The following is a 12471-nucleotide window of genomic DNA, read 5'->3' on the forward strand; positions in this document are numbered from 1 at the left end:
CATAATGACTGCTACTGTTCTATCATACTGATGTGATCGAGCATTCCACACAGATGTTGTGTGATCAGAAATTCGGTGTCTACGGCAAAGTATACTATATAGTAAACTGCCATAAGTCTAATTAAAAAGTAAAAGAAGCACTCGTGTCTCGGCATTCGCAACAGATGTGGTGCAGAATTAAATCTCAGCTTAATGTTATACGTTTGTATGTATTTAAGTATGTCAAAGTCAGTACGGTTTAAAGTGTTTGCGTGTTTCACGAAAATCTCGCACAGCCGCACGTAATTATTTTTAAAATTTTGCTTTTGATTTAATTTATTTTTAATGTTTTTAACATTGAAAAGAAAACATTTTTGTTTTTTTTTTTTAATTTATACTTTGCTTCAAGTATTCTAAAATCCATTGTGCAGCGTGTGCGTAGAGAAACAAAAGTAAATGTAAGCATAAAGTTGACATTCAGTTGCTATTCTTATTACCGTTGAACGGTTTTATTTTTTATATTTATTTACTTTTATTTTATTTTTATTTATTTATTTATTTATTTATTTATTTTTTTTTTTTAAGAAAACATTGATTATAAAATTTCTTTTTGCATAAATGTGTGCGCGAGCTCGAGTCCGTTTTATTTAGCATATAAGTCGTTCGTCGTCGCATTATTTCATTATGGTTTGTATTTGATTACTACGTTTTTCATTTCGTTTACCGGATATTCTAATTTAGGTAAATGCGACATTTACGGTTCATTTTTGTGGCTCGTATGTAGAGTAACTGCAAGCAATACAAATACATACGCAATAATTATTGTGTGTGTGGCATGCATGCACTATGAACGGACGAGCGAACGATCAACTTAAATAACATTTAAACGTAATACTGTTATACTCCCGTATATGTGACATTTATCTTTTACACATACGTTTCAGTTCTATGAGGGTTGTGTGAGCGGAGTTATTGGGCTGAGCGGAAAGTTTCTGTGGATTTCAAGAGACTAATGCAGATCGCTCATAAGATATTAAATTATTGCCATCAATTTCTTCCATTATTTGAGTCGCTTCTTATTTTTCGCTACGAGTTTAGCTTACTTTTCATCAAATCATCAAATTTGCCAGAATTATCTTAAGGTATTTATCTTTTTACCTTTCCACTATTTGGGAAATTCATTCAATTAGTGGCTAGGTGCTTGCTCTCAACAATGCGTTCAACGTGTGGGCTGGTCAAATTCCGCAAATCCGATTTTTGCGGGAAAGAACTGAAATGAATGGATTAGCTTTCGGTGACGATAACACTTTTAGAACAACCTGACAAATATATACGTATACAGGGAGATATATTTAAACACTCGCTTTCCCCCTTCCTCTGCCCCCCTCTTGAACCAGGACACACAAACTCAAGCAACGTCGCTTGTAAGCAATATTAAGAAGACAAACAAATTTTCTGTTTTTTTGTTTTTTTTTTTTTGTTTTTTTTTCATATTTTGCGTTTGGTTTTTTCGACATTTCAACGAAAGGGGAGATTTTTGAAAATATGTTATTGTATTATGTCGTCATTTTAAGAGATTATCTTAAAATTCATTTAACGTCTGCATCTGAAACAAAGCAACATATAAAATTATGATCACGAATTTAACTTAAATGAATAAAAAATAACAACAATATAATAACAATGAAGGCAAATTGTCTGCGAGTGTTATTCATTTCGATGTATTTCTTTACGCTGTTACTTTCTTATAGCGAAAAAAAGAGATTTAAACGAAAAATTGTCTTTAACTAATCATTTGCATATGGTTTCTCGTCTGCGTCCATAACAACTTGGTTGGTTAATATTTATGATTTATTCATTTCAGCCAGCAAGTGGTTAAAATGAAAATTTGACATTTCTTTCTTGTATTCGCCAAACATCTGCACATAAATATAATCGGGCGATATAACTCTACCCGCATTAGAAAAATTCCACAATCAAGAATGCATTGTCGATTTCAATGGTTTATACATTATTTGCTTATTCGCGTCTCTCTTTCTCAGGCCTATGAACTTTGATAGACTTTTCAAGACGTATACATATAAGGTACATAATATTGTAAAAGGCGTCCACAAATCAGTGAAATTTATAATTTTTCATTCGAAAGGGTGAAGAAGTGGAAGTTACGCATTGCTACAATGCCTGATAAAATGGGGCGTTGTGTTCAAACAAAGAGAACACTCACATGCAATTTTAGAAGCGCTATTAGGTGCATCTAAATCCTTAAATTCTTTCCTTGAATTAATTACAAGCAACATTCATTACTTTACCGATAAAAGAGTTTCTTTACTTTTGTAATCCAACGCAGAGCTCTCCAAGTGCCATCAAAAATATTAGTAATTTTAGGTAGATATTCAAGTGTAGTGCAGAACTAACATTTAAGACTAACTGGCTGTTTATGTATTAATAGTAGAGTCAAGCTTTTTAGTTACTCAGTGCGTAAAGGAGTACTTCAACAAATACGCCGTTGTATGGTGGACACTATCGAGATAAAAGAGCTTTGTTCACCAATTAAGTCCTTTAACAAGACTACGTTCTCGTCGACTCGTCCTGGAATTACTTAAAGATCGCACCACACTCTACGGAGACACGTCCCTTTCTATTCATACCGCCCGCCTTTGGAACAACCTACCAGGTTGGTTATCGTCGTTTAGGGCGGACACCGTTTTTTCATGAAAGAGCGTTTGGTTACATGACCTTGCTTTACAGTCTTTATTTTATTCGCTCAATAACCATTTGGACCTATTTTGGACTTATATCTTAAGCTCATAGCTGAATTGTTCTGTGTATTAGTTTTTATTCCCATTATCGAAAATAGGCAAAGATTACCGCATGAAAATTTTCACATTTGAATTGTGTGACACTACGCATTCAGAGAAATTCGAATCTTTCTACGCTGTAAGTGACAGATTGTCCATGTCTGCGTTCCACCATTTCTTGCTCTAATGATACATTTCACGCTTCTCCTGTTAAAGAAAGCTATATAAACACTTGATCTTAGCTTTCAGTATTCTCCTTGATACAATCATTCAATCAATCATTGATGGTAAAATGATAAGTAAAATTGGCCACAAAAAATTTAATGCAACTTTTTTCTTCACCTCCGTTGTGGCAAACTTCCTTTTTTGTTTTCTTGTCAATCATTGCTTGTTTTTTTTTTTTCTTTTTGCTACCGATTGCATTGTCTTTCCGGCAAAGTGTGTGCTTGACACAATTTTAATTAGCATTAGAGTAACATCTAAGGAAACATTCGGTCGATTTTGTGGCAAATTAACTCTTTTTGGCTTGAAGAAGACATTTTTTTTTTGTTCTGCACAACTATAGAATCGATATTACAATAGCAATAGCAAAAGACACCTACAAAAATACACAAACACACACATGCAAGCGCACCGGCAGCTTTTCCCACAGGAAGTTGACTTTAACTCGGCAAACCGTTTTAATCGCTCTGTCTTGAACATATTAAACATTGAATATAAAATTTATTACTAAAAATGGAAATTGTAGAAATTTACAGTTATTTTTGTTGGTAATAATGGAAGGAAAGGCACGAAAAACTATTATTAGAATTTCAATTTTAGTTAAACTTAGTTAACAAAACTATTTCCGCTAAAAACAACACAATTGCTGCTATCGTTATTGTTTGCCTCCCCTTATTTAAAGTAGAAGAAGTAAGTAGAAGTAAGAGAAGGAAGGAATAGAGAGGAATAGCACGCTTTCGTACTTTTTAAGTTAAGTTAGACTAAACTCCCACCTAGTGACCTTTACTCAGAAATGGAAGGCAGACATAATAGTAACTGACCAACGCAACGACTGCAACGACTGCAACGACTGCAACGAAATCAACATAACCGACAGCGAACATTACCATACACCTGTCTGCCTGCCATCGGTTATAACAATACCAATAATTGCTGTTATTTGATTATAGCTACATAGCTGAATATAGTCTTATTCTCATTCACATTTTGTTATATGCACGCGAGCCTGTATATGTGTATGCGTGTGAGTGTGAATGCATGTGTTGTTATTTTCAATTGCTATTAGAAAATTGTTTGCTTCCGTTATTATGGAAAATTTGAAATTAAATATGCAATCGATGTATGATATGAACATATAAGGTTGGGTGTGTGCCTTTGTGCCTTTGTGTGCTTGTAGCCACCAGCCATCTAGTCAAGCCATCAAACTATTAATTTAATGTTGAAGTTTGGTTAGCACATTGAAGGGTTTACAACTTACTCCACCCATATGCTCCTTTCTTCGCAAATCTTTCGTTGCATTATTATATTATTTCTATAGTTTGTGTATACACGGACAAACACACACACACTTGCGCTCGATCATACGATCATATTTTACGGCACATCTTATAGCATAAAGTGATTGTCCTTTCAATGCTTTGCTAATTTCAGAATAAATTATAGTTACATCATTTAATTTTGTGTTGCTTTCTTTTTTTTTTCAGATTTTCATTTTGCCGCTTGACCGTCTTGGGGATCGTTTTGGGTTTTTGCGCAAAAGAAAATTAACTTTTTGTTAATCGTTGAATCTTTGCCATACACGTAGAACTATACGAACTGCGGTCACCCATTATCAAAAACACATTGTGTGTACACGTATAGCACACATTATTACGTTTCCGCGGATATTCACTGTTTTTGGGAAGTGTTACTTATATTATTAAGTGCGTGTATGTGCGTGTATAGTGGGTATAACAAGTGCACTGCCAAAATAATAATAATAATAATAATACAACAGTGAAGCAACAAAAACATTTCATTTGTTGCAAGCATTAACTCTTGATCGATGTTGTTATTGCTATTGTTGTCCCTCTCTTATATATATATATATATAAAAGTTCAACTCGAGGTTACTATTTAAGGAAGCACGTTATTTGACTTTCAAAACACTAAACATCTGAACGAAGCCGGTGGCGACAATTGTGTAAAAACCATGTCCGTGGGTAAGTTTTTATTTGATATTTATTATTAATGCTTTTTTCTTTTATTGATTTATTTTGTAAACATCATGGCTACATGTATGTACGCAAACACATTAAATATATATATAAATATATATATATATATATATGTCATAAAACTTGGACTCAATCATATTTTATATTTTTGTGTGATTTATAAAAGTTTTATATAAGTTTTTACGCGATTTGCTAATAAATTATAAATTTAAAAATTAACTACTGTTTACACATACATCAACCATTGTATAAATGAAGTCTTTAGCTATGTATATTAAAATGTTTCCCTTCATTTTTCAAGTATTTTTTTATATAAAAGATAATCGTGTATACTTATGAAACGTACCTCTCAACAACGCAAACACACACACACACACACATTTAGTTGACAGACCGGCCACTTCAGGTTAAATTAACTTATCCTTTAGCGAAATAACAAAAGATTGCACTAACAAGCAGTCGAAAACGAAAGCGAAACGAAACTTTGAAGTTAAGGCAGCAGATAGAGAAGACGCTTATATATCTTAATCATCAAAATACGTCACACAGTAACCCACAGTTTCCTAAAGAAAACACAAGAGCTATAAGGATGATGGAAAATGTTCCCAAAATTGGGGACTTATGAAAAAGGCAAGCCATGGTATTTGTGGCTTCTTAGTGCAACATCCAACTTTTTAGTGAATTTCTCAGCCATATATGGTATAGAAAAGAAATGAACAAAGGATAAATGTGTAACTGTCTTCTTGTTGGATATCATAGCGTTTTGACTATAAAACAAGCCGAGTGATAATCATAGCGAATAAGTAGAATAAAAATACTTTGTTCTTCGGTAGAGGACAACAGGCGATATTATATGGCTTTCAGTGCTTCTCTTCCGTTCGGAAGCTTTGGTTATTCAGATTATTTATCAGTAGCTTATTAATGTTGCCAAGTGATGAAGAGGAGTCGCCTATTAGTATGTAATTATTTTTTTAAAGGGTACTATTGCAAAAAATAAATGATGTGGCGTGAAATGCGCACATAACTACTCGTAGATTGAGGAAATCATATTGATAGAGAATGGCAAAAACCCAGAGAGATATATTCTTCATATTCGCTTTTTCTGGGTTTTCGAAGGCATTTGCTCGGACAAGCTAACTAAATGCTAAGTAAACCTCTAGACGTGACAAAAGTAGAGCCCTTACAATCTTACTTAGTTTGGATTGGGTCTTCTGAATTTAGCTGAATTTACTCGCTTCTGAAAATTTTATGAATGTAACAACTTTTCAAGATGATAGCAAGGAAGCTACCTGTGCGCCATCGTTCTCATATTAATCTATGTGATGACTTATCTTACCTGCTTTCTATCATTTGGAAAAGCGAATATCGTCATTAAGGAAATTCCTATTCCATGATTTTCTTTTAAACTGGTCGTGCTTGTGAAGAGCAAAACTCTGTAATAAAAATGAAAAATAACGAATAAGAGCAACATTTTTTTAATGGGATTTTTTGTGTCTGATGTAAGTAAGTAAGTTCTTCTTAACGCAAATGGAACGTAAAAAAATAAATAAACATAAAGCAGTTCTTTGACCTCATAATTATGTTTGTATGCTGTGTGTATGCAAACAAGCGCACATGACATTTGTGTAAACATAAACAGCAAACGATTATGTCTTTTTAGAATAATATCATGAGCAAATTTATCAATGAATTGATGACAACTGCATATAATATAAAAAAAAGTTATCGGAACGAATTAAAAAACAATAGGAGCAAGAAAACGCGATAGCTTCTGTTCAATTTAGATCTGGTTTAATAAGGAATTTCCTTAAAAGAATAAAGTACGGTAATGACGTTGCATGAGATGGCTACGTAAATAAGAGCATAATTTAAGATCATTTGGTTACATTTTACATACATATATATATATATATATATATATATATAGGTTTATGGTTTATTTGCTTGTGTTCAAAATCGTAAAAGCAAAAAATTCTCTCATGATCTACAACTTAACACAACGAACAGAACAATCACAACTCAAAGACTTTTTTTTTCTTTCTCTTAATATGCAACATAAAAATTATGCGGGGTGTGTGCACACAAGGGAGCCCACACAATTTATTCACGCATATATTTTGTGACAAATTGACGGATGACCTCTGCTGGGAGTGCATATCGCTAAGAATGGTCCGAAAACAAATAAGAAAATCATAGGCACTTTAGGGTGAATCTTAGATACTCACCCATGCAAAGCATTCGTCGCCTAAAGCTGTCGATGCATTGATGTATGATGTAAAAACTTTTAAAAGATTAGTCTCTTTGCAACTACTACAGTGTCATAGAGAGTTTATCGAACCTTTTCAATCCTGTATACTTTTTGTGTGTTTTTAGATCAGCGTAAGCTACATGTACCTACCTGGTCTGTTTGTGTGTACGTCTGTCTGTCAATTGAAAGCATTTGGAGAAGGGAAATACTCCGGCATGGAATGCATTGCAATCATGGCATAGTTTGCTTTAGCCATTTTTATAGCATGCCTTAGTCTACCTATAAAGGAAATATTTGATGCGCTACTTCTCCTACCCAAAATGCATCGCTACACAAAATTTCGTGTAATTTCTTTTTTGGCATAGTTTTAGTAAAGCTATTCACTCCTATCTGCCGATCCTATCTGTATTTACTTTAAATTCCCGCACCTTTCAGGATTGGCGTACAAAATGGACGCATTTTTCGATGTTGCCGTCACGTTGTTCAGTTCGCGCATAAATGCGCGTTAAGCGAACCTCAATGAGCATTTTGATGCGTTGCAAATGGGAAGACGAAGCTATTACGTCTACCTAGACTGGTAAAGGAAAAGAAGAGGAATAGAAAACTAAAAGCAAATATCAAAAGCAAAGCTACTTATCTTTTGTAGAATACTCCTAAACATCAAACAATTATCATAATGAACTATAACTTTAGGTCGTTTGTGAATTGTTTGTATGGAAGTTAGCGTCAATCTGTTTTATTGATGTACGTTTTCGTACACAATCACATGTACTTTCACTATTAAGAAATAAGAATTTCTGAGTTGTGCGTCTAGAGCGTATCGATGATTGTGTGACAAGCTTGTGGCATAATTTCACTTCGCTAAAGACATTCGAAATCAAGCATAACATAAGCATGCAGTGGCGCTTTCCCATAAAACATGGATAGATTGTCATGTACATGAAATCGTTTGCATAGAAATGTTCAGCAGAAATGGTTAGAGAAATTTAAGATTCGTTTTCATCTGGAGAATGCGAATACTCACAGAAAACATTTCCATTCCAAAGTTACAATGCTCTACTAAATCTACTATCGGAGGATGGGAATATGTTGACTGTGTCGAGACGTTTGCAACATGCAATAAGAACATCCACAGATTTTATGAAATACATATATATATTCTTGATAACTGGCAAGCTTTGAAGCCGATCAGGCCTATCTGCCTATTTATCAGCAAATTTGTGCGTCCGGGATGTGTAAACATTCCTCCACTCGCAAAAAGTGATATTGTGTGCGGCTTAATAGTTGACGAAAGCTTGCCACTTTGCTTTCTGGGATTTTTGTTCATTACTCGTAAACAGACAACAGACGCAACGATGAAAGTTTCAACGCATGTTCTACGGGCGATCCTATAGTAGTAGTGCAAAAAGGGAAAGACGGACAGACTCTTCTAATATTGGGATTCTCTTTCGTTCAGGATAAGCATAAAAAGCATAAAGGATTCGACCGCTATTGGGTATGATTTTTTTCTTCGTTTTTTTTTTCTTAAGTTTTCAACCTCTACCTCCAAGACTATATATAGTTGGAGATCATCAAAAACATTTTAATTACTAAGTGCGTTTTAGGCCTAGAAAATTTAAGCACGTTAGTTCGACCCATCCAGTAAATCCAGTGGTAATTGTACGCAAGTTTGTTGAACGGGCAGGCAATTGCGGGAGTAGACAAGACTTTGAGTTACTGTCAACTGCCTTTCGAGATTTCCCTCCTGGCTAGTGGTTGCTATGCAGCCCCGCATCAAGCATCTAAGAGTGATTTAGGTCTAAAATAAGGACATGCATGGATAGCTTTTGCGCTAGATTGATGCAGATTATATATAATGTACATATATATATATATATATATATATATATAATATCTCTTTTGCATATCTGTCGTAATGGGAAAATTCTTCAGCAGCATTTGTTGCGCCAAGTGTCCGCAAACTAGTGTCATTTTTAAGTATCAATATATTTTGCATATGTGATTTTTTTTTCTGAAAATATTCGTAGAAATATAAATTTAAACATTTTCTCACAACATTTTAAGGAGTAGATATCTTAATCTACTCCCTCTGATTAACAAAAAAAAAAAAAAAAAAAAAAGAAAAAAAGAATAATAAATAAATCTTTTCAAATGACAATTTATCAATTAAAAAGCAGAGCAAAAGCAGAACAAGCAGAATTATTATGCTTAAGTTAAGTCGTACTTCGAACACCCGACCCGTTGTTTTTTAAAAATTGTTTTCGGTGATGTCGCCGCGATTGTGACAAATTTTTCTCATTTATGAATGCCTTTCCCAAGTGATCGTATCAGCGGATAGTTGAACCTACTATTAAGGAGTCCCCCCGCCACCGCCCCTCCCCCCTAACTGTATAGGTTTTCGTTAGGTACAAACCGTACAACAGTTTGTGTATATATTATTTGTGTGGCGATCTTTGAAAAAATTGGGCTTTGCTCACATGAATTTTGCTGCTAATTGTTTCCTAGTGCTTGTGTGTCATATGAGGTTGTGGATTGGTTAGTTCTCACTGCTCTACTGCGTTCATTTATCTATAGAATGTATTCGTATTGTATCCCTTCTCCGTGTGTTCTCCTTTTGAAATGATAAATTGTTTAATGTTCTGGGAAATTGCTTATGTTTTTGCTTGATTCATATGTTGCATGAAAACGATGTACAACAATTGCTTGTTTTGTTTGTCCATCTTGTCGTGTAATTATGAATAGTTTTGGCTTCTAATGTTACATTATTGTGTTTGGGGTTGACCCCTTAGATATTATTTCATTTAATATGGTGTCAAATTCATGAAAATGCTATTTACTTAGCAGGTGCAATTATGCCAGAACTTGTCAATCTGTTGTAACTCGAAATAATAGATTTTTAGATTTCTTTTTTTTTTTTTTTGTTTTTTTTCTAAAATATCTATCTATCTTTATTGGCGGAGAATAGTATGAACTTGAATGATGTTATTACAAAAGCAAGAATGATCAGGGTAAATGCAAGTACATTTTCCTTTCAGTTCCTCGGGTCGGATGCGAAGATGGGGCTTTTTTGCGGGAAAACATACTCATTATGCTCATCATAAGCAAAGCAAGAAGTACTTCTTGTACTTTTCTTGTATTCACCTGAGGAAAGAAGTGAAGAAGGTGAAGAAATGCGTTGCTTAAGAAGCATTGCTTTGACATAATTAACTAATTACTCATTAGAAAATATTTTGTTCTAATGAATATTGTTTGCGTCACATGGTATGAATGCGGTTCTTGGAAAATTAACGAATAAACGTAATGACGACCGATGTCGGACTTATAAAAATTGAATTCCTTTACACCTATCTGCCCACAAAACTAACTGCATCCGATTACTGCCGCAAAATAAACGCACTATGCTAGTTCAATAATCGTTTTCCAACCTTGATTGCAATCGAAATTTTTGTCCTCAATAAGATTCGGTCAAGTCGTCAAAGGTCCACTGTTAACTTAAATACGTACTTATATAACCGCGGTCAGCTTAGATTGCGTATGTGTAACATTTTTAAACTTTTAAAGAATCGATTGTTGTTGGAAAAAAGACTTTCAATGTATCCGAAAATTCAAGTCATAATTGATTTGAGTGCTCGAAGAATTAGCAAAACATTTTTGCTTTAAGTGAGTTGTGTTCTAAAAACGGCATTTGCGCGCATTCGTATACGGACTCGTCGTCTGCAAAGGCAATATTCAAAGCAAATTAACTAAACGCACATAAAACAAATCTATCAAGTATTTCATATTTGTGCATATAGTGGGGCAAAAATAATTTGTTTACTTATCCCATGTATGTAGAATGCATTGCGCAAATACGCAATAGATTGAGTTTACAAACGGTACACGACGGTACCACTACTTCCATTATACTTAATTTTGTGTGTACGTTGTACGTACGTACACGTAGAATGCTTTTTCACGATTTTGATTTACAATACTGTGTAGCACAACAATTGATTGAGTATACATTTAACAAACTGTCAAGATTTTGTCTAACTACTGATTTATGTCTGTCTTTCTAATGTTGCTAACGTAACCATCTTTGAAATATTTATGCAAAAAAAAAGAAAAGAAAAATAATAAAAATAAATAAATAAAAGTTTTGTTATTTGTTTTTTCATTTTTTTTTTTTTTGCATTTTTTATTTCTACTCTTTGTTAACATTCTCCATACACATAAGTATTCGTTTTCTTCATTCAAATAGATAATGTATGTGTGTGTGTGTGTGTGTGTGTGTGTGTGTGTGTGTGTGTGTGTATGTATGTATGTGAATGGGTTTTTAATTAATTACGTAACAATTAGCGCATTCAGTGCTTTCAATTTGATTAATGTTCGCTATTGTCCCTCTCGCGTGCATTCTTTTGTATTCACTTGTGTTGTAGCTTCACATACACAAGTCCGCAAGCATACGCTCCTAGATACAAGCATACGATATATGTGATTACATACATATGCGGTTATATATTTATATATGTTATATAAATTATATTCCCTTTGGACCGAATCCCAGATACCTCTAAAACAGTTAAGACTGCTAGGAAAAAGTGTTCACGTGGATCCGAAACATGCGGAGCTTCAAATCGATAGCTGTGATGAAGCTTTTTGAAAATTATTTGCATTTAGCAGAATTATTGGCTGTTAAGACACGTGACTTAAAGAAAGGTATACTATACTGGAGTTATACTATGTCTTCTATGACAAAAATAAGAACATGCCGCCAGACAAGGGGGGACGAGTAAATTGAAGGAGAGGTAGCGTAAATTTCAGATCGATAGCCCAAGTTGCGTAAAAGTTTTATGTAATTCTTTGGCTGAGAACAAAGGTTTTGAACATTCAAGGTCATGTCGTTCTTAATATAAGATCAGATAGGGTATTAGACAAACATGCACTGTAATAGGATTGATGTGTTCGTGACGCATATAACAAGCAGTAGCCCCTTCCATTCACTCGGGTTCAAAGGATTATGCATCACAAACTATTTATTACTATCGATAGCCCTATTAGAATTGAATCGGGATAACTTCCGAACTAGTTTTAGAAAATGATATGTTAGTCGATTAGTTTTGTTTTCTTAAAAAAAAAAAAACATTAATAGAGTATCGCCATATCATTGTTAGCCATTGTTAACATATGTTGCTATTACTTTCAGTTCATTTGTATGAGAGCAAATAGATGAGGAGTAGAAGAAAGG

General features: G+C 33.9%; 1 protein-coding gene across 5 annotated transcripts in view; it reads left to right on the forward strand.

Moving 5' to 3' along the window:
• LOC119634438 overlaps positions 1–12471 on the forward strand; it is a 71323-nt gene that overhangs the window by 10701 nt on the left and 48151 nt on the right. For all 5 annotated transcript variants that reach the window (XM_038028617.1, XM_038028618.1, XM_038028619.1 and 2 more), the window contains one exon: positions 4484–4981. In XM_038028617.1, the coding sequence (XP_037884545.1) occupies positions 4972–4981 (10 nt within the window). In that variant the 5' untranslated portion in view covers positions 4484–4971. The remainder of the gene's footprint in view (positions 1–4483; positions 4982–12471) is intronic.

The sequence above is a fragment of the Glossina fuscipes genome, unplaced genomic scaffold (genome assembly GCF_014805625.2).
Source record: "Glossina fuscipes isolate IAEA_lab_2018 unplaced genomic scaffold, Yale_Gfus_2 3, whole genome shotgun sequence".
Lineage (NCBI taxonomy): Eukaryota > Metazoa > Arthropoda > Insecta > Diptera > Glossinidae > Glossina > Glossina fuscipes.